Below are 22,120 nucleotides of genomic sequence, written 5' to 3'. Positions count from 1 at the left end.
ACGTGGCCTCCTTGCCATGGGGGGACACACCCAGCAAGTGGCAGCTTTGGGCTTTGCTCTTGGGGGTGCTCCATCCCCAGACAGATCTGTAGGGTGTGAGCCTTCACTATCTGAAGACTTGCTGCTCCAGTGTCACCTTATGAATGACATCTTCCCGTGGTCACTACATAGACCCTTGCCCTCAGGTACTTTCTGTTTCTTTACCTTGCTTTATTTTTCTCCATAAAGTCTATCACCTGACATACAATAGAGTTATTTGTTTATTTAAATATTATCTTCTGGGGCTTCCCTGGTGGTGCAGTGGTTAAGAATCCGCCTGCCAATACAGGGGACACGGGTTCGAGCCCTGGTCTGGGGAAGATCTCACATGCCGTGGAGCAACTAAGCCCGTGCACCACGACTACTGAGCCTGCGCTCTACAGCCCGCGAGCCACAACTACTGAGTCCGCATGCTACAACTACTGCAGCCCGTGCGCCTAGAGCCTGTGCTCTGCAACAAGAGAAGCCACCGCAATGAGAAGCCCACGCACTGCGACGAAGAGTAGTCCCCGCTCACCGCAACTAAAAAGAAAGCCCGCGTGCAGCAACGAAGACCCAATGCAGCCAAAAATAAATAAATTAATTAATTTAAAAAGATATTATCTTCCTTCCATCACTCAGATCTTTCCATGAGGACAGGGTCTCGTCTGTTTAGTTTCCTGCTCCATCTGCAATGCGGAAGCACTAAATATCCAGAGCCTTATGCTCTCAGAAGAAGCAATGTGGAATGTGGTCATTCATTCTTTTCTTCTTTTTTTTTTTTTTGGCTGCGCCCTGAGGCTTGTGGGATTTTAGTTCCCCAACCGGGGATTGAACATGGGCCCTCAGCAGTGAAAGTGCAGAGTCCTAACTGCTGGACCGCCAGGGAATTCCCAATTCATTCTTTTCTTGACTTCACCCATTTTCCCTGAGAGGGTGACACATTTTAGAGTTTTATGCTGAATATGTCAGGTATTCACCTGTTGTCAGAGTTATACTTATTTTCTTAGTGTTTGTTTATTTTCTAAAAGTGAGGGTTTACCAATTAGGTTCTCATATGAAAAATACAGGTTAATTCCCAAATGTAAGATATAGCAGCCTAGGACATGTTGATTTCTAGTAGCAGAGGAGCTGGGGATGGGGGGATGCAGGTGAAATGCGGACAGCCAACATTTATTGATATCTCTTACATACAAGGGGTCATCTGAAGTTCTAATAGAGTCATTCCTTTATCTATCCATCTGTCCAAGTTTGGAAAAAAGAAAAAAAATCTTCCTGTGCCAGGATAAATTGTTATGCACTATTTATTGGATGTCCTCCAAGACTTTTAAAAATATACATTCGCAAATGTATAATTTTTTTTTTTTTTTTGGTTTAAAAGGAAGCATTCTGTTGGTAGTGTCTGAGCCCTGTTTGTATCGGATGTTTTGTAGTTTATTTAGTCATTCCCCTACTGATGGGTATTTAGGTTCATGTAGCACCATTGGTGGTATCATTGGGCAGGTAAAGATGTGTGTTGCTGGTGCTTCTGTAGGACAGCTTCCTACATGTGACATTGATGGCCTCGAGGGCATATGTGTTCTCACGTGTGATAGGTACTTCCAAATTGCCCTCCAGAAAAGTCGTAGCAGTTCACCTGACACCAGCTGTAAGAGGCCTGTTTCCTCCCATCCTCCTAATAGGAGGTAGTCCAGGTTTTTAAAATTTTGCCAACTAAGGAGTGAAAAATGTTATCTTATCATTGTTTTAATTCACACTTTTAAAATATATATATTTATTTATTTGGCTGCCTCAGGTCTTTATTGCGGCGTGAGGGCTCTTCGTTGTGGTGCACGGGCTTCTCTCTAGTTGTGGAGCGCGGGTTTTCTCTTCTCTAGTTGTGGCGCGTGGGCTCCAAAGCACGTAGGCTCTGTGGTTTGTGGCACGTGGGCTCTAGTTGAGAGGCGCGAGCTCAGTAGTTGCGGCACATGGGCTTAGTTGCCCCGCAGCATGTGGGATCTTAGTTCCCTGACCTGGGATCGAACCCGCATCCTCTGCATTGTAAGGCGGATTCTTTACCACTGGACCACCAGGGAAGTCCCAATTCACACTTTCTTGATTACCATTGAGGTTATTTCTTTCAGAAGGTGATTTGCCATTTGTATCTTTTGTCATTTCTGTTTCTGTCCTTTGGTCTTTTTATAAATGGGCTTGCCTCTTTGTATATTGAACCATAGATATGCTTTATGTGTTGTATTTTGGAAATATCGTTTTTATTCTGTTGTATTTATTGCAAATGTGTTCTCCCAGTTTGTTTTCTCAATTTTTGTTATTATCTCATTTTTTAAAATTAGTTTATTACTATTTAGTTGTTTTATTTTTTTGTGGTTAATTGTTTTCCTTGTGGCTTCCTCCTCAAACCCAGCCTTTTCCATCAACATATGCTGCTGCCAAGTAATGTCACAGGTTGACATGACGGTATTTTAAGTTCAACTTCTAGGGCCTTATTAAGCTGTTATGTATAGTGGGTCTCAACCAAAATAGATGATATCAATTATTATATTCCATGACCTTTTTATTCTTTAAGAATACATAGTTATTTAAAAAGTAAAGAAAAATGAAGCTTTGCTTTGTTTTCTACTTGTAGGCCACATCTGTAAAGCACCAGCTGGAAAAAAAATTGGAAGAGTTTAAGGAAAAGTTCAGTAGAACTGAACAGACCTTACAGGCGAGTCAGACCAAGGAAAATGAGCTGAGGAGAAGCAGTGAGGTAAGTGAGGGGTAGAGAAGAGTATTTGTCAGCTTCTGTACAGGAGGAAGTGGGAGGGTTAAAGAATTTCTATACCATTTTCTAGTAGTTTATTATAGCTACATTTTTGTTTTTAATTTGCCAGAAGTATATATTACAGTGTTTTGTATAAAATCTATGACATAGAACATGTGGGGTTTTTTTTTTTCACTTTCTATTCTGATATAACTTACTAATATACATCTAGCAATTATAGGAAAGCATGACTTATATTAAGACCATGTACTACTCTTTTGTTTTTTCTTAAGATTGTTTTAGACCACCTGTGAGGTGGAAGGATGGAAGAAAGCAAGGGATTTTCTAAATGGAAAGAAACAAAACTGGTGATGGGAGGTATAATTTAAATCCCTTTTCCAAGGGTTGGCTTTTGCATCATCAAATATTAAAAACCTTGTGCAAAGTGATAGACTTAAATATAAAATTTTTTACGGATAAAGAGTTTCTAGATTTAATATTGTTATAAAAACCTCAAGTAATTGTAAATTGTATTACTCTGGCTTCAGCAGTCAACATTAACTTTCATGTTGAGTGTGTGCAAGGCATGGGTGATGGTGTCTTTGCTGGGTTTTTTTGGTTTTTTTTTTGGCCATGCTGCGTGGTATATGGGATCTTACTTCCCCCACCAGGGATCGAACCCGCGCCTCCTGCAGTGGAAGCACGGAGTCTTAACCACTTGATCACCAGAAAATTCCCATGACGGTGTCTCTGGAGAGTCATGGTAACGATACAAAATTGTGGATGAGGTTTCCCAATGGCACGGAGTACTGGGCGTACCCTGATGTTGCTTCTACCGATAGGATTTTATCTGTACTTAACTTTATTTATTTATTTATTTATTTTTGGCTGTGTTGGGTCTTTGTTGCTGCATACGGGCCTTCTCTAGTTGTGGCCAGCGGGGGCTACTCTTCGTCGCGTTGCTCGGGCTTCTCATTGTGGTGGCTTCTCTTGTTGCGGAGCATGGGCTCTAGCACACGGACTTTGGTAGTTGTGGCACACGGGCTCAGTAGTTGTGGCTCGTGGGCCCTAGAGTGCAGGCTCAGGAGTTGTGGCACACGGGCTTAGTTGTTCCGCAGCATGTGGGATCTTCCCGGACCAGGGCTCGAACCCGTGTCCCCTGCATCGGCAGGCGGATTCTCAACCACTGCGCCAACAGGGAGGTCCCCGTACTTACTTTAATTTGCTTCTCTCTGAATATATTTAGTTGCTTGGAGTTTATTTTAAAGGGCTTAATTAAGAACCATTTAGGGGCAGTTAATAGACTGAAACAATATGAATAGAGTCATAAATCTACATTGTAGTTTTATGGAAAAGCACCGCAGAACATTGGAGGTTTCTTTTCCAGCAAATGTCACAGGAAAGAATTTGTTTTCACTAATCTTTTAACTATTTTGCAATTACTTTTTAGATTGTACGGTTTTTTTGTTTGTTTGTTTTTTAAGTTCTCTGTAAAGAACAGTGATTTATCCAGGTGAGGCAAGTCTAAATATATTTATCCCCTCAGCTTCAAGGAGTGTATTATGGTTATAAAATCAGAACGTCTGTCAGTAGCAAAGAAGAGGTTGTTAAAGCAGCTATAGCCTCAGAGGGGTAATACTGCTGGAGAGAGGAGGCCACAGCCCCAGAAACCCGAGTGGAAGAAAACTTCATATCAGATGACGGTTTCATCAGCAAACGTTTTTAAATGAAAGCGTTTGTTTCAGCAAAACAAATGTTCGCCGTTTGGCCAGTGGGGACCAACCAACAGATGCTTCTGCTAACATTTCCACAGGCAGACTGGCACTGAACTCTTCCCTCTGTGAGCTTCCCTTTCAGCCAGGAACTCTCCCGCGACTCCACTGGCTGCCTGGTGGAAACATTTTGTAAAATCGATCGACTGGTTAAGAGGGTCCAAACACTTTGCAAACGGTTTGCTTGGCGAAGGCTCCATAGTGGGCTGGACATTTCTCGCAGGTGTTTCTGAAGACGCATGCATCCCTGCAGGGCCTGGTTTGTCAGCTGTGGAGCTGTCCACCACGAAATCTAGCTAAATGCCCGTCATGTTGCACTTAATATTTCATTGATTTCTGTGTCCAGTGAGGGCAGTCATTGGAGGTGTGTAGCTCAGGGCCAGGGGATTCATTTAGTATTTGTCTTTAACTTACGTTTTTGTGTGTGTGCCTTCTTTTGAGGATGATATCAAGAATTCAAAGGGTGTAGCTGGCTCTTGCAGTTTGAATTGGGATTGGAATCAGAAAAGCAATTTACCCAGTTAGACTGGTGGTATAGCTTCGAGGTAAAATTTTGGTGACTTTAAAGTGAGCGAGATCTGAAATTGCATCACTTTTCTGCCACCTCCCTGCTGTGTGACCTGGGGACAGTGATTACCATTTCTGAGTCTGACTTTCCTCATCTGCATATGGGGACTAATACTAACCTTCCAGAGCTGCATTAATGATTAACTTAAATATTGTGTGTCAGATGTTTAGATCCATGCCCAGCAAGCACATAAGGGCTCTTTGGTCTTCACAACTGTTGTAACTTTTTGATGCTACCACTGTTTGCTCTCACCCATAGGCACCGAAAGGATGGGCAAAGGAAAGAGCATTTGAGATTTTTCACATATAAAATTGCAGCCCATTCTAGTCTTATCGTGCTGGGTATCTTTCTGTATCTAATTATAAGTACAGACAAGTTTAGCACGGTTATAGGTTTTGGATGCCAAAAAAATGAGACAGTTGTACTGAAATTTTCCTTGTCCATGTTTAGCAAACTAATATGCTGCTCACAGTGAGAAATTATCAGTAGTGGAAATGTGATGTAATGGCCCAATCAAGGGTAAAGTTAGCATTTAGTATCAAAGGGAATGGAAGGTTTAGATAAGCTGCTCACCCAGCATCCAGTGCCAACTCCATAGCATTGGGGTTAGGCGACCATATACCATCATTTGACAGCCAAGATGAGGGAACACTTGCTTGGGGACCTTCCTGAGCGTGGGGACCTGTATTACAACAGGGTCCGCTAAGGGGCCTGGTCTGGCAGGCAAGAATGATGAGGTGGAAGGGGAAAAACACATCCTTTGCATCCATCCCTGGTTCACCATATAGACTTCGCCCAGCAGGGGACGTATTAAGCTTCATTCATGGATGGGATCATGAAATGCCACACAGTAACTGAAGTTTGTTTTGTCTGGTCCTAGGAAATGATGCTTCCCTGGTTGCTCCTAAACCAAAGTTGATCTGGCTGGAATTGCTCGCTAAGCTCTAAGGCTGGCTTGTGGTTATAGGGTTTTTTGTTGTGTTTTTCCAGACTAGTGCCCAACTCTGCAAATCATGTGAGGTTGCAAGAGCTGCCTAGGAGAATATATCCTTGTATGCTTAACGCATCGTTGGCAGTGAGCCACCCAGTCAAGTCCTAAGTGGCTGTAAGCTGTGCAGAAAACGAATTGCTGATGGGTGGCAGCCTACAGCTCCATTTTCAGATGTTCATTTTCTAAATTCTGGCTTTTTAAAATTCTTGGGCTGGCCATAGCCATAGCATGATAAGCCTGCTGGGTCTCAGGACTGGCTGAACATTCCTTCATTTGAAACAAGTGTTTATGGAACTACTGCCAGAATAGACAAAGACTTGTTAATCTTTTCATTGAGCTTAGTATTCATTTAAATGTCTCCAGTTATACACAGACATGGATAGAGACGAACAGACGCATAAACATAAGTTGTACCCTCCCTCCTGGGGTCCCTCCCCACCTCTTCTCCTCCTTTTCACCTTCCTTCCTCCTACTGGGATGCACCCAGCTTTGCATACAGTGTCTTGTCAGCCTTCTTGTCACGCCTCTAGATGTAGGTGCCATTTGATTTGATGATTTTTTTTTTAGGGTAAAAAATATAAGTTGCAAAATAAAAATGCTAAGTCAACTCAGATGGTTGCATTCTAGTTACTCTTATGTTGAGCTCATTTAGCTGATCTTAGCATTGATCACACACATCTAGCTGCTGTTAAATTTTAGGAAGAAACACTACTGACAATGCTCCATTACCCTTGTTAAAGTACGTTAAGGTATTTTTCCTTTCACATCTGTGATCTCATTTGAGTGGTGACTATTTTGGAGCCTGAAGAGCAAACAAGCGATTATAGATTCTCTAGTTGAATGATGCTAGTTTAAGTCAGTAACATTGCACTTCAGTGATCATTCTTTGCAGAATTTCACAATGACTGGTATGAATGTCAGTCTTGAGATGAGTTGGAGCGGGCTTTTTTTTAAATTTATTTTTTATTTATTTATTTTTGGCTGCGTTGGGTCCCCGTTGCTGCCCACGGGCCCTCTCTAGTTGCAGAGAGCAGGGGCTACTCTTCGTTGCGGTGCGTGGGCCTCCCATTGCCGTGGCCTCTCCTGCTGCTGAACACAGGCTCCAGTCGCGCGGGCCCCACTAGTTGTGGCTCATGGGCTCCAGAGCGCAGGCTCAGTAGTTGCGGCACACGGGCCCAGCCGCTCCGTGGCATGTGGGATCCTCCCGGACCAGGGCTCGAACCCCTGTCCCCTGCACTGGCAGGTGGACTCCCAACCACTGTGCCACCAGGGAAGCCCGGAGCGGGCTTTTAGTTCTGGTTGATCTCTTAATTTGATAGCTTGTCCGTTGAGCTCATGGAAGGGAGGTAGGATCAGGACAAAGGAAAAAGAAATATAACTACAACGGACTCTGTCTTATTTTGATGATGAAATGAACATATATACATGAGCACAGCAGCTGCCAGCAAGTTTTCAAGTACTTTCTACCAGCCAGATTCTCCCTCTTCTTGAATTTGGCTTTGCTACGTTGGTACCCATCTGCTGGTAGTAACCAGACTGATAATTGAAGGCAGACTTCCAGCACTGAATTGCCAGGGCCATCTGTTTTCCAACAGTGCAGTAGGTTTTGGAGGATAGGTCTTAATTGTTTCTTTAAGGTTAAAAAATTTCCCCTACTTTTCAGCTTTTCAGAGGGATATTTTTTAAGTGTGTGTGTGTGTGTGTGTGTGTGTGTGTGTGTGTGTGTGTTTTAAAGTCAGGCTTATGAATCGTGCCCCCCCGCCCCCCACCACCAAGGATGGGAGTTGCTTGATTCTGTCAGTTTGTAATGATATATGCCAATTCCCAGTGGTCCAGAGGGTGGCATATAATATAGGTTGAAATACTTATCAGCTGTAATATCATTGAAGGTTGAACAGTAGGTCGAGGAATGTGGATAGAGGATTTATAATATTTATTATGCAAGTCATGTGGTTAATAAGAAGCATTTTTGTTCAGCATGAAAATATTGCTTCATTTTAAGACTCAGAGAAATAGACAGATCTCCCTAGAAAATAGTATGGGGCTGCGTATGTGTCTCTGCTACTCTGGCACATCGATGCATGGGTCCTTCATTTAATCAGGTACCCAAAGGACCTTTCTTCACTGTGAAATCTCCGATTCCTCCACCTAGAATTAATTCTTCCATGCTCCAACCCTCTGATTTCCCATAGGACACTTCATCTCTCTTGAGGATGTAGTGCATCTTGGTGTGTATTAAGTGATTGGTATTGCATCGTCCCCCACTGGCGGGTACCTGGTCCTGGGGGCAGAGACTCTCTTAATTTGTAGCTGCATCTTTCATAACGCCCATTCCAACATCTTTACATTGCAGACTTTCTTAATGAACATTTATTAAAGGTAATTTTACTCATAAAGACATTCCCATAACAGTGAACCTTAAGATGGTTTTATAACGAAACATCAAAATTTGTCACGTGAATTTTTTGGTTCGTTAGCACCTCAGAACTTTGCAAATATATATGTGTGTGTATATATATATATATATATATATACTTTTTTTGTTTTTTTTTTGGTTTGTTTTTGTTTGTTTGTTTGTTTTTGCGGTACGCGGGCCTCTCACTGTTGTGGCCTCTTCCGCTGCGGAGCACAGGCTCCGGACACGCAGGCTCAGCGGCCACGGCTCACGGGCCCAGCCGCTCCGCGGCATGTGGGATCCTCTCGGACCGGGGCACGAACCCGCATCCCCTGCATCGGCAGGCGGACTCTCAACCACTGCGCCACCAGGGAAGCCCGCAAAGATATATTTGATCATTCAGGTGTGATGGGGACTTGGAGCATTTGTGTTTTGGGGGAGCTTGTAAATAGGCTTTTCCTTATGAACGAACACTTTCACAACCATAGGGACATCCAGAAAGTTCAAAAAATATATTTCTCGAAGTAAAAAGATTATCATCTGTTTTGGATTCTGTGCTTTTGACTTCTATTTATAAAATCATTTTATTGAAGTAAAACTATGTAATTTCATTGCTCAAAGGGAAAGTGTGATTCCTCCCCTAGTGAGATACACACCCAGTCCCATTAGGGACCCTCACCAAGGCAGAAGTCCTAAGTTGCTTGAGCATCTGCTTGGGTGATAACTAACTAAACCTGTGCTTTAGGAAATGAAGAGGGAAAACAGCCTCCTTAAGAGTCAGTCTGAACAAAGGGCCAGAGAAGTTTGCCACCTGGAGGAAGAACTGAAGAAGGCCAAGCAGCGTTTGAGTCAGAGCCAGAACTTTGCAGAAGAAATGAGGGGTGAGTAAATGTAGCGTTTTTGAGTTCTTTCTCTAGGCTAATGTTCCCATGAGGGAGGATGGATATCATTAGAAGCTTCTTTGAATTTTTCCATATCTTCTCCCAGAGAGATGTCTGCAGTTGATGTGGAAAAAGTTTTTGCTTTTCCACTTTTTCGTTTCCAGAGTGATAGTTGGACTTTTTTTTTTTTTATTGGAACACACTGAGTCCCCAGATGCCTGGTTTTCAGCACTTTGAAACCAGAAGGGTAAATATTTTCCAGACAAAAGTAAATTGTTGGGGCTGTCTCTCGCCTCAGAGTGCTATTTTGTGTCTCGAGTGTGTTTGTTAGTTACATCCAGACGGCGCATCTTCTCACCCATCACCATTTCCCTTATAATGGAAAATCCTATGTTAAATGCATGTTTTCCCAGCCCTTAGTGACCATTGTTTTGGGATGGCTTACTTGACTGAATGATTTTATTTCCTTATTCTCTGTATAGCCATAGAATGATGCTGTATACACCAAATGAATCCACTGTTCGTTTCACATTTATGTATATATAAATGTGAATGAGTCTTTCCTTACATTTATGTTCTCCCCTGAGGTATTTGCACATCTTGGATTTCTTTTAACCTGACTTGTGTAATGGGTGTCACACTTCTCTGTGACTGTTCTCTTTTTTAAATTCCAGTCTCCCTAAGACAGCTTTCAATTTTTCCATGGCAGGAGGTAGAAATGTCAATCTTCAGCTTTTTTTAAAGAAAACTATAGGAAAAGAAAGGGTTAGGGCGTTTTTCATTGTTGGTCACCAGTATCATTGTTTGAGGTCCTCACACGTGAAGTGGACTGATATCCCCTGTGGCGCTATCTCCACCAGCCTTCCACTCTCAGTATGTAGACTGAGATTAGGGGGCTAAAAATAGGAATGATTTCTAGTTACATCTGAGTTTATAATACATGCTACCTTTTTCATCTGCTATTGAGATTGACAACTTTTATTCTTCCTCAACATACTTGGGAAGCCTTCCCATCATTGTTGAATGAAAGCAGTGTGGTTATTCTCAATTAGCAGGGGCCAGTGGGCAGAGGGGAGTTTTTAGGCAGAGGACAGGTGGTAACGGAGTTTGTGACATCTTCCTGATGATTCTCATCTTCACAGGCACCACCCTCACTGTGAGGGGCCGGGATGTGGGGGGATATTGCTTCCCAGTGATACTCACACGTAGGCCTCGAGAGTTACTAATATATAGCACCATATACTATTAAGATATATATATATATATATATATGTTGAAGTATAGTTGATTTACATGTCAGTTTCAGGTGTACAGCACAGTGACTGTTTTTCTTTGTGTGTGTGGTTTTTTTTTGCTGTACGCGGCCTCTCACTGTTGTGGCCTCTCCCGTTGTGGAGCACAGGCTCCGGACACGCAAGCTCAGTGGCCATGGCTCACGGGCCCAGCCGCTCCGCGGCATGTGGGATCTTCCCGGACTGGGGCACGAACCCGCGTCCCCTGCATCCGCAGGCAGACTCTCAACCATTGCGCCACCAGGGAAGCCCAGTGACTGTGTTTTATACACACACACACACACATATATACTTTTTCAGATTTTTTCCCCTTATAAGTTATTACAAAATATTGAGTATAATTCCCTGTAGCACTTTATACTCTAGTACCCATGCCTGATCCTATGGATTTTTTGGCTAAAGTGGCGAAGAAGTTATTTACTTTTCTGAGAAATCTGGAATACTCCATAGTATTCCTGAGATATTTCCATTTTAGTGCTGCTCTTGTCACACTTTTCTCTCCTTGAATAAGTATTTCCAAAGGGCATAAACACATACAAGGAAAAAGAATAAAAGAAAGTTTCATGTGCTTAGGAAAATAATCCCTTGGTATTTTTTTTTTTTTGTTTTTATCCCTTGGTATTTTATACAACAACACTTTCTTAAGCTGCTGAGAAAGGAGATAAACAAATGTACTGCCATCCTGAAAAGGCCCATTTTCCATTGTCTTTATATAAGCTTAGATAATTATCAGGCGATCTATTTTCAAGGAGGTATGCAGGCAATAATGCCAGTTTGTACAGGACTTGAGAAGCTGTTAGTTTGGGTTTTTTTTTTTTTTGAGAGTTTAGAATTCTTGTAGAATAAATATTTATTAAAATCATGACAACTTAAAAAAATATCTTTTTTAATAGCTAAGAATACTTCTCAGGAAACCATGTTAAGAGATCTTCAAGAACAAATAAAGCAGCAAGAGAATTCCTTGACTTTAGAGAAACTGAAGCTTGCCCTGGCTGATCTGGAAAAGCAGCGAGATTGTTCTCAAGACCTTTTGAAGAAAAGGGAACATCACATCGAACAACTGAATGAAAAGTTAAGCCAAACAGAGAGAGAGTCCGAAGCTTTATTGAGTGCTTTGGAATTAAAGAAGAAAGAATATGAAGAACTGAAAGAAGAGAAAACTCTGTTTTCTCGCTGGAAAAGTGAAAATGAACAACTTTTAAATCAGATGGAATCAGAAAAGGAAAGCTTGCAGAGTAAAATTAATCACTTGGAAACCTGTCTTAAGACACAACAAATAAAAAGTCACGAATACAATGAGAGGGTAAGAACATTGGAGATGGAAAGAGAAAATCTAAATGTCGAGATCAGGAACCTTCACAATGTGATAGACAGCAAGACTGCAGAGGCAGAGACACAGAAGCAAGCGTATGGAGAACTACAACAGAAAGCCGAGTTCTCAGATCAGAAACATGAGAAGGAAATAGAAAATATGTGTTTGAAAATTTCTCAGCTTACCGGGCAAGTTGAAGATCTAGAAGATAAGCTTCAGTCACTGTCAAGTGAAATAATGGACAAAAACCAGCGTTACCAAGACTTGCATGCTGAATCTGAGAGCCTCAGGGATCTGCTAAAATCCAGAGATTCCTCTGCGGTGACAAATGAGTCTCATCAGAGAAGTCTTTTGGCATTTGAACAGCAGTCTGCAGTGAATAATTCCTTTGCAAATATAATTGAAGAACAAGAAAGCGTGCCTTCAGAAAGGAGCGAATGCCATTTAGAAACAGACCAAAGTCCTAAAAGCTCATCCATGTTACAAAACAGAGTCGTTTCTCTTGAATTTTCATTAGAGTCTCAAAAGCAGATGAACTCAGATCTGCAAAAGCAGTGTGAAGAATTGGTGCAAATCAAAGGAGAAATTGAAGAAAATCTCATGAAAGCAGAACAGATGCATCAAAGTTTTGTGGCTGAAACAAGTCAACGAATTAGTAAGTTACAAGAAGACACTTCTGTTCATCAGAATGTTGTTGTTGAAACTTTAGCTGCCTTGGAGAGCAAGGAAAGAGAGTTGCAACTTTTGAATGAAAAGTTAGAAACTGAGCAGGCAGAGATTCAAGAATTAAAAAAGAGCAACCATTTACTTCAGGAATCTCTAAAGGAGCTACAACTTTTGTCTGAAACTCTGAGCTTGGAGAAAAAGGAAATGAGTTCCATCATTTCTCTTGATAAAAAGGACATTGAAGAGCTGACCCAAGAGAATGGGACTCTCAAGGAAATTAATGCAACCTTAACCCAAGAGAAGATGAACTTGCTCCAGAAAACTGAGAGTTTTTCAAACTGTATAGATGAAAGAGACAAAAGCATTTCAGAGTTATCTGACCAGTACAAACAAGAAAGACTTACTTTGCTCCAAAGATGCGAAGAAACAGGAAATGCATTTCGGGATCTTAGTGAAAAATATAAAGCAGAGCAGGAAAAGAACTCTAAATTAGAATGCTTGCTGAATGAATGCACGAGTGTTTGTGAAGATAGAGAAAATGAATTGGGACAGCTAAAGGAAACATTTGCAAGGGAACACCAAGCATTTGTATCACAGTTAGCATTAGCTGAAGAAAGAAACCAGAGTTTAATACTAGAGTTGGAGACAGTGCAGCAAGCCCTGAGATCTGAGGTTACAGATATCCAAAGCAATTCCAAGAGGGAGGCTGACAGCTTAAAGCAAGAAATCATGACTTTAAAGGAAGAACAAAGTAAGATGCAACAGGAAGTTAATGCCTTATTACAAGAGAAGGAGCACCTGATGGAATTAATGAAGACGAAACATGAGCATCAGCATCTAGAATTGGAACCAATTCAAGACTCTGTGAAAGTAGCAGAGAGGAAGATAAATACACGTCACGTTCAACTTCCGATGGACCTTGAAGTTAAAGATGCTTCTCTAGACAGTTACAATGCGCAACTGGCACAAGTAGAAACTAAAGTGAGAAACATGGAATTAAAACTTCAGGAGAGTGAGAAGGAGGAGTACCTACAGCACGAATTACAAATTGGAGGAGAATTAGAAACTGGAGATGTGCAACAAGGCACTCAGTCACAAGATATTAGCGGCCTTGGAAACTTTGAAATAGATCCAGAGGAAAAATACATTTCGGTGCTTCACGAGTTGTCAACAAGTCAGCAGGACAATGCCCACCTGCAGTGCTCTCTACAGACGGCAATGAACAAGCTGGACGAGTTAGAGAAGATGTGTGAGGCATTGCAGGTGGAAAAGCTTGAACTCATATCTGAGCTGAACGACTCAAGATCAGAATGTGTCACAGCAACTAGCAAAATGGCAGAAGAGGTAGGGAAACTAGTAAATGAGGTTAAAATATTAAATGACGAAAATGGACTTCTCCAAGGTGAGTTCGTGAAAGAAACGCCAGAAAGTGAATTTGGTGAACAGCAAGACGAGCAGACGTCTGTGTCCTTAAATCCTTTGGACGACAGTAATTCCTATGAGCACTTGACAGTGTCAAACAAAGAAGTTCACATGCACTTTGCTGAATTACAGGAGAAATTCTCATCTTTACAGAGTGAACACAAAACTTTGCACGATCAGCACTGCCAGATGAGCTCTAAGATGTCAGAGCTACAGTCCTACATTGACACGTTAAAGGCTGAAAATTCAGTCTTGTCCATGAGTCTGAGAAACTCTCAAGGTGACTTGGTAAAGGAGGTGATGCCAGGACCCGGGGAGAAGCATTTTCTGTCCTTGTCACTCTCTGGTGTGACTGACAGCCCTGGTAATGCAATAGAATCCTCTTTTTACAAAGATCTTTTAGAGCATATGGGAGAAACATCCCTTTTGAATAATTTAGACAGGACTGTTTTGGCAAACCAGTCCAGTGTAGAGCAGGTCTCTTGCAGTAGTCTGGAGGAGGAGAATCTGACTGAGAAAGAAATCCCCTCTGCCCCGGTGAGGAGCGTTGAAGAACTTGAGACCGTCTGTCAGATGTACCTGCAATCCTTCAAGAAGCTAGAAGAGAAAATTGAAAGTCAAGGGATTACGAAAAATAAGGAAATCGAAGAACTCGAACGGTTACTAAGTTCTGCAAGGGAAGAGCTTGACTGTCTCAGGAAGCAGTATTTGTCAGAAAATGAACAGTGGCAGCAGAAGCTGACAAGTGTGACAGCAGAGATGGAGTCCAAGTTGGCGGCAGAAAAGAAACACACGGAACACCTTACACTTGAGCTCGAAGTAGCGCGACTCCAGCTTCAAGGTCTGGACTTAAGCTCTCGGTCTCTGCTTGGCACCGACATAGACGATGTAAGTATGTGAGACTGACATGCTATTTCTCTAATTGAGTGCCTAGTAGGCACGCAATCAATGTTTGTTGAATTGAAATCGAAATTAAATCCAAACTAAAATATTTTTAGGGTTCCAGGACATAAGAACAGAATATACCAAAGTTTTGAAAAAATAAACCAGAACTTTAGGAAAGTGAGTCAACTTTATTTGAGGAGTAAATTTCTATCATGATTATCTTTAAACACTATTATATTGGACATTACTAAAGATGTTTTTTGAAGACTCCTGGAGAAAATCATGTTACAGTGTCAGAACATGTTCTTCAGGACGTCTGTGTGTTTTCACTCTTTGTGAGTTAATAAAGCACATTAAATATCAAATTGGAACTTAGGAATGGTAAGGTGATATGAATTTTAACCTCTTTTGCCTTTTTCAGACTGTTTTTTTTTTTTTTTTTTTTTTTGTGGTACGCGGGCCTCTCACTGTTGTGGCCTCTCCAGGCTCCGGACGCGCAGGCTCAGCAGCCATGGCTCGCGGGCCCAGCCGCTCCGCGGCATGTGGGATCCTCCCGGACCGGGGCACGAACCCGTGTCCCCTGCATCAGCTGGCGGACTCCCAAGCACTGCGCCACCAGGGAAACCCTTTCAGACTGTTTTTAATGTTAGAGTTATAGTCATGAACCTAAATATTGGAGTTTATTATGTATTTCTGAATACTTTTCTGACAGTTTGCTTGGTACAAATTTGGATATCAAATCTCTGATTTGATATCAGTCATTCAAAGAGACATTTCTTTCTTTACAGAATATGAAATTGTTCGGTTACTTACACCTTTCTCTTTTCTAGTCTACCAGCTAAACTAGTAATGGCGTACAGACAATGAGACTCACTTAATTCCCTCCCTCTACCTCTGTAAGGTAGGGAGGGCAGGTGAGAGGTGACAGCAGTTGTAGTCAAAGTAGCAGATCCCTATTTTACAGAGAAGAGAAAGTGAGGTTCAAACATGTGATTTATCCAAGAATATAGTAAGTGCTGGATCTGTGATTAAGTCCTTGGGCTGGGAATCTGGTCATGAAACCCTACTGCCTTCTCTTATCGAAGAATATCATAAATGCTGAAGATGCAAGCCTACCATTTTATGTGGAATTTGATAGCCTTTTATTTGATAATCCCAAAGAAAATTTCATATTTAGGTTACCTACAATATTGCTAGCAAGAAACAAATTTTGAAATGTAACTACATCACAATTTAGATGATCACGTAACTGACCCTGAAGGGTTTGTGTTCATGATAAATACCCAGTACCTTGCCCACAGAGAACACTTACTGAATGTTTGTTTAATTGTGTTGAATATTTGGATGGAGAGAGGTGAATTTGGTGGGAAGAATGCCCTTTGAGGAGATGTGTTTAGCAGAAGCAAGTAGCCAGTTTCTCAAAAATAATACTATAATTCAGCCTATTTATTCTATTTTGATTCTTCTTGAAAAATAAAGTGCCTTCTCATTATATCTTACAACTACAGGCTATTCGGGGTGGAAACGATAGCTGTGACATAAGAGAACCGGAAGACTATACTTCAGAAACTAAAGAGAGGACACCAGAGCATGAGATTCATCAGATTTGTGAAAAAGATGTTCAGCAGGACCTCAGTCTAGAGATGGAGAAAATAACTAAGACGAGTGCAATCAAACTTATAGGAGAGTGGTCCGGGGAGCAGTCCCCAGAAACCAGTCACGGGACCCCAGTGGAAGACACAACCCAGGGCTGTTCAGAATGCATTTCCCAATTGTCACTTTCTGGTCCTGACGCTTCGGTACCTATGGATTTTCTGGAGAATCAGGTAGCCATTCAGAATCTCCAACTGCAGGTAAAAGAGACATCAAATGAGAATTTGAGATTACTTCATGGCATAAAGGAACGTGACCAAAAAGTTGAAAGCTTGCTAAATAAAATCAAAGAGTTAGACTCAAAACTCAATTTACAGGAAGTACAACTAACTACCAAGATTGAAGCATGTATAGAATTGGAAAAAATAGTTGAGGAACTTAAGAAAGAAAAGTCAGATTTCAGTGAAAAATTGGAATCCTTTTCTCGTGATAACCAGAGAGTAGAAAGTTCGAGAGGCCTCACTTCTAACTTAGAAATGGGCACAGATAAATTGTCACATGAAGGTATTGAAGATGAGGTAGCCAAGGTGACCGACAACTGGAGAGAGAGATGTCTCAGTGTGGAAAATGAGCTGCAGAGGATGAAAGCTGAGAGAGGTAGCACAGAGCATCACGCCCTCTCTGTGGAAGCCAACTTGGAGGTAGTTCAAACAGAGAAGCTGTTTTTAGAAAAAGACAATGAAAATAAGCAGAAAGTTATAAACTGTCTTGAGGAAGAACTCTTGGTGGTCACAAGTGAGAGAGACCAGCTTCGTGGAGAATTAGATACTTTGTCAAAAGAAAATCAAGAGCTGGATCAGATGTCTGAAAAGATGAAGGAGAAAATACAAGAGCTCGAATCTCATCAAGATGAGTATCTACATCTCCAAGAGCAGCTGCAGAGTTTGGAAAAGGACTCTCAGGCACTGTCTCTGGTAAGAAGTGAGCTGGAAAACCAAATCAGACAACTGAATAAAGAGACGAAATCACTCGTAAGGGAATCCGAGAGCCTGCAGACCAAACTGAGTGAATTGGAGCATGAAAAGCAGACCGTCACCAAGGCCTTGGAGGCTGCACTGATGGAGAAAGGCGAGGTCGCGGTGAGGCTGAGCTCAACGCAGGAGGAAGTGCACCAGCTGAGAAAAGGCATTGAGAAACTTAGGGTCCGCATTGAGGCCGATGAAAAGAAGCAGCTCCACATCTCAGAGAAACTGAAAGAAAGCGAGCGTAGGAACGACTCGCTTCAGGATAAAGTTGAGACCCTTGAAAGGGAATTGCATATGGCAGAAGAAAACCAAGAGCTGGTGATTCTTGATGCTGAGAATTCCAAAGCAGAGGTGGAGACCCTAAGAACACAAATGGAATTGATGACTGAAAGCCTGAAAGCTTTAGATTTAGACCTTGTCACCATACGGTCCGAAAAAGAAAATCTGGTGAAACAACTACAGGAAAAACAAGGTCAGGTGTCTGAATTACACACGTTACTCTCTTCATTGAAAAATGTATTAGAAGAAAAGGAGCGAGAGAAAATACAGATGAAAGAAGAATCTAAAGCTGTGGTGGAGATACTGCAAACACAATTGAAAGAGCTAAGTGAGGAAGTAGCAGCCTTGTGTGATGACCAGGAGACCTGGAAGGCGGAAGAACAGAGTCTGGACTCCCCAGTGCAGGAAGTACATCAGCTGAGAAATAACATTGGAAAGCTGAAAGTCCACCTAGATACTAATGAAAGGAAGCGGCTCCATATCTTAGAAAAACTGAAGGAAAGTGAGCATCAGGCAGCTTTGCTGAAGGATACAGTTGAGAACCTTGAAAGAGAACTAGAGGTATCAGGAAAAAACCAAGAGCATGTGATTCTTGAGGCTGAGAAGTCCAAAGCAGAGGTAGAGACCCTGAAAGCAAAAATAGAGGAGATGGCCCCAAATCTGAGAGCTTTGGAGTTAGATCTTGTCAATACAAGGTCAGAAAAAGAAGATCTGACAAAAGAATTACAAAAAGAGCAAGGTCGAGTGTCTGAATTAGAAACATTAAACTCTTCATTTGAAAATCTATTGCAAGAAAAAGAGCAAGAAAAAGAACAGATGAAAGAAGAATCTAAAGCTGTGGTGGAGATACTGCAGACACAATTGAAAGAGCTAAGTGAGGAAGTAGCAGCCTTGTGTGATGACCAGGAGACCTGGAAGGCAGAAGAACAGAGCCTGAGTAGTCAAGTAGATTCCCTTGAACGTGAGAAGGCTCAACTGCTACAGGGCCTTGACGAGGCCAAAAGTAATTACATGCTTTTGCAGTCTTCTGTGAATGGCCTCATTCAAGAAGTAGAAGATGGCAAACAGAAACTAGAGAAAAAGGATGAAGAAACCAGGATACTAAAAAATCATATTCAAGACCAAGAGCAGCTGGTCTCTAAACTGTCCCAGATGGAAGGAGAACAGCAACTTTGGGAGGAGCAAAGAACAAAACTGGAAAATCTGATGGTGGAATTGGAGCAGAAGACCCAGGTGCTGCAATCCAAAAATGACACTTTGCAGGACACCTTAGAAGCTCTGCAGAATTCTTCCAAGGATCTGGAGAAAGAGCTTCAATTGACAAAAATGGAAAAACTGTCCTTTGTTGAAAAAGTAAGTGGCTTTATCTCTGTACATTTGGTCAGCCACTGTGTGAATTCTCTTTCCTTCTGGACAGCTTTTGCAGTATTGGACCAAACTTTGTAAAGGCTTTTGGGGTCTTGAACTGTGGGGACATTGAGTTGGCTCCAGCAGTGGTGGCCCTTGGCTTTGGCACACACTTCCATGGGGCACTTGTGTGGATTGGCATGATTTTCACTGTGGCACCTGGACAGGGCAGAAGCTTTTGGGTTGTGCATGGTTCCTTTCTCACAGTACATCAGAATAGTAGCCCCCATACCCATACCCAGTTGAGAACCACTGCTGTAGAGAGTATAACAGATATCAGTTAGAATCAGTAGGGATCCCCTTTGCTGCTGCCCTGCCTTTTTTTTGCCTTTAGGAGAAAGAACTATTAAAGATACTGATACAATTGTAACTGATAGAACCCTCGTGGCTCCCGGGGCATGTCCTGGGGATTTTGTGCTTTCAGCCCCTCTTTTGTACCTTCTCCTCGGGCAGTCTCCTGTTCTGTTAGCTGATGTTTAAAGGGGAAAATCTGCCATCTGGAAGCTCAATTATTAAAGAAAAATTAAGTTTTTGCCCTATACTTACTGACCTAGGAAAGTGATTCCTTCAAATTAAGTTTTTACTGGACAAATATTAAGGGACTGTCCAGAAAATACAATCAATCATACCTCTGTATTTTCCAAGAATTTCAAGTTTTTGTATGGCAGTTATGGGTGGAGACAGACAAACTATACCAGGCTGTTTCAATCTGATATAGGGACGAATGTAAACAATACTGCTTTCACTGGTTTTAATGAATCATAGTCATGTTTCTTGCATTTTAGCATGGCATTTGGAGAATTAGTAAGAAATCCAAGAGCTGATAGATTGTCACTGCCTCATACAATCTCTGATATTTAAGTTTAATTCAAATCTTTACTTCTATGAAGGATTTTAAGACTTGGTAATATTATCTTTCTTTGTCATTCCTTTCCTTATTGTTGTCTTTTATTAAATCTTGCAGAGAAGAAAAGGTAAGCTTACCAGTAGGTTTTGAGAATATTAGTTGAGTGGATTAGTAAAGGGAGAATTAGCTGGGTTTTATTTTATTATTGGAGGCTAAGGCGAATGTCGTGAATATGCCATATAAGAGCGATTAATTTGATCAAACAGACAACCATAAGCAGATCCTAACGAAGAGGAAATTTCAGGTAAACACAATGACTGTGAAGGAAACTGAGCTGCAGAAGGAAATGCTTGCAACGGTACAGAAAACGACGGAGCTGAAAGAAGAATTTAGTAGGGAGAAAAACAGGCTAACTGAAGATTTAAAATTAGTGTCGGAAGAAATGAAGAGCAGAAAAGTAAGTTTCTCTGTGACAGATTCATTACACTCTGATCATTCTTGTGCACTCTCTCCTTGTTTGTTTTTGTTAAGACCTTCTGTAATGTACTAAACTTTTTTTTTAGCTTTTGAAAAGAGTAACCCAAGCTCATGTCACGATCAGACCTGCAGTAATTTTCGCCATCCAGCACTGTCATGAGCCCGGAAGGAGTCAGGCGAGGCCCCTGAACACATGAAAATACCTGTCATGGAGCCCAAATATTTTTTTCATAGAAGATGACCCTTGTAACTACATTAATGCATACCAGAAATGGATTTCATGCTGCTTTCAGTAGGCTGTTGTCCTAGCCTGCCACAGATTACAAGCCAGAACTTGCTAGAGACAAATGCACTGATCTTGCAAAGAACTAACAAAGTAACAGAAAGAAAGTCATAGTAAGATGTAAAGCTGGAGCAGTCTTGGGGTGCTATTTTAGGGCAGGTTGTGGCAGAACTATAGCGTTTGGGCTGCCACTCCCACTGCTGGTCCCCTAATAGACATTGCTGATTCATGCGCTTCCTGCTGAATCTCTGTAACACCAAGTCTTAGGTAGCAGCTACCATGCATGCAAATGGTAAACACTCCTATATTCATGTAGTCCTTGTGCAACTTCATCCCTAAGTAATTCTCAGAAAAGGACAGCAAAATATAATTGTGATTATGACCCAGAGTAATCACAAAAAGTTGAAACGATATTTGTAATGGCCTGTATAAGGAGTTGGGGAAGTTAGTGCTTTTCTTTAAATGTGGTATTTAATCTAATGAACACTGAAAAGCTTTGGCATTTAATCTCAGCAATTGGCTCATGGAATTTTCTGGCAATGCTGTGTGGAAGGAGTTCCTATGGATGATATTTGAGTCCCGCATCTGCTAAAATCTCCTTTGGTACTGAGCAGCTTGGGAGTATCCCAAGTATATTGTTATTTGTCTTTCATTTATAGGCTCTACTAAAAAGGAAAGCTAGGTGTTCAGCCTCAAGGCCATACATATGAGTTTGTTAGTCTGCAATGGCTTTATTCATTCTATAAACACGGCTAAGGTCAGAGGATAGAATGGAGGACGATAGCTGTCCTGTGGTTCTTCCTGCACCCATAGAACTTACCATCTTGACATACAATAAATCATTAAATAGGAAATATAACGAATAATCATAAACTGTTAAGTGCTATAAAGGAAACAAGATTCTTCACTGCAGAATATTTGGGAAGTGGAGTGTGGGGTAAGGAAGAACCTAATTTAGATGGCGTGGCCAGAGAATGTCACGTGCAAGGCAAGGAGTCAGCCACGTGGAGAACAGGGCAGACGAAGGAGCCTTCTAGGTCTAGAGAGCAGAGTGGTAGAATCTCTGAAATTAGAAAAATCTTTGTACATTTTAGAAATGGAAAGGAAGCCATTGTGTCTGGAGTCAGATGGAAAATAATAGGAAAGAAGGTTGGAGCAGTAGGAAGGCATGGTAAAGAACTAGAGTAGAATCTAAAGTGACACCAAATACATGAGCTTGGAGATTGAAGGAAACGTTTAGGGTGGATACATGAATTGGGCTAGT

The 22,120-nt window shown here is 41.6% G+C and overlaps 1 protein-coding gene across 1 annotated transcript in view; it reads left to right on the top strand.

Moving 5' to 3' along the window:
* CENPF (centromere protein F) overlaps window positions 1-22,120 on the top strand; it is a 61,281-nt gene that overhangs the window by 25,608 nt on the left and 13,553 nt on the right. The window contains exons 10-14 of the mRNA XM_059994829.1: window positions 2,645-2,767; window positions 9,233-9,368; window positions 11,554-14,948; window positions 16,454-19,195; window positions 20,401-20,553. Coding sequence (XP_059850812.1) covers window positions 2,645-2,767; window positions 9,233-9,368; window positions 11,554-14,948; window positions 16,454-19,195; window positions 20,401-20,553 — 6,549 coding nt within the window. The remainder of the gene's footprint in view (window positions 1-2,644; window positions 2,768-9,232; window positions 9,369-11,553; window positions 14,949-16,453; window positions 19,196-20,400; window positions 20,554-22,120) is intronic.

The sequence above is a fragment of the Delphinus delphis genome, chromosome 1, assembly GCF_949987515.2.
Source record: "Delphinus delphis chromosome 1, mDelDel1.2, whole genome shotgun sequence".
Lineage (NCBI taxonomy): Eukaryota > Metazoa > Chordata > Mammalia > Artiodactyla > Delphinidae > Delphinus > Delphinus delphis.
This window is presented reverse-complemented; position numbering and strand designations above follow the sequence as displayed.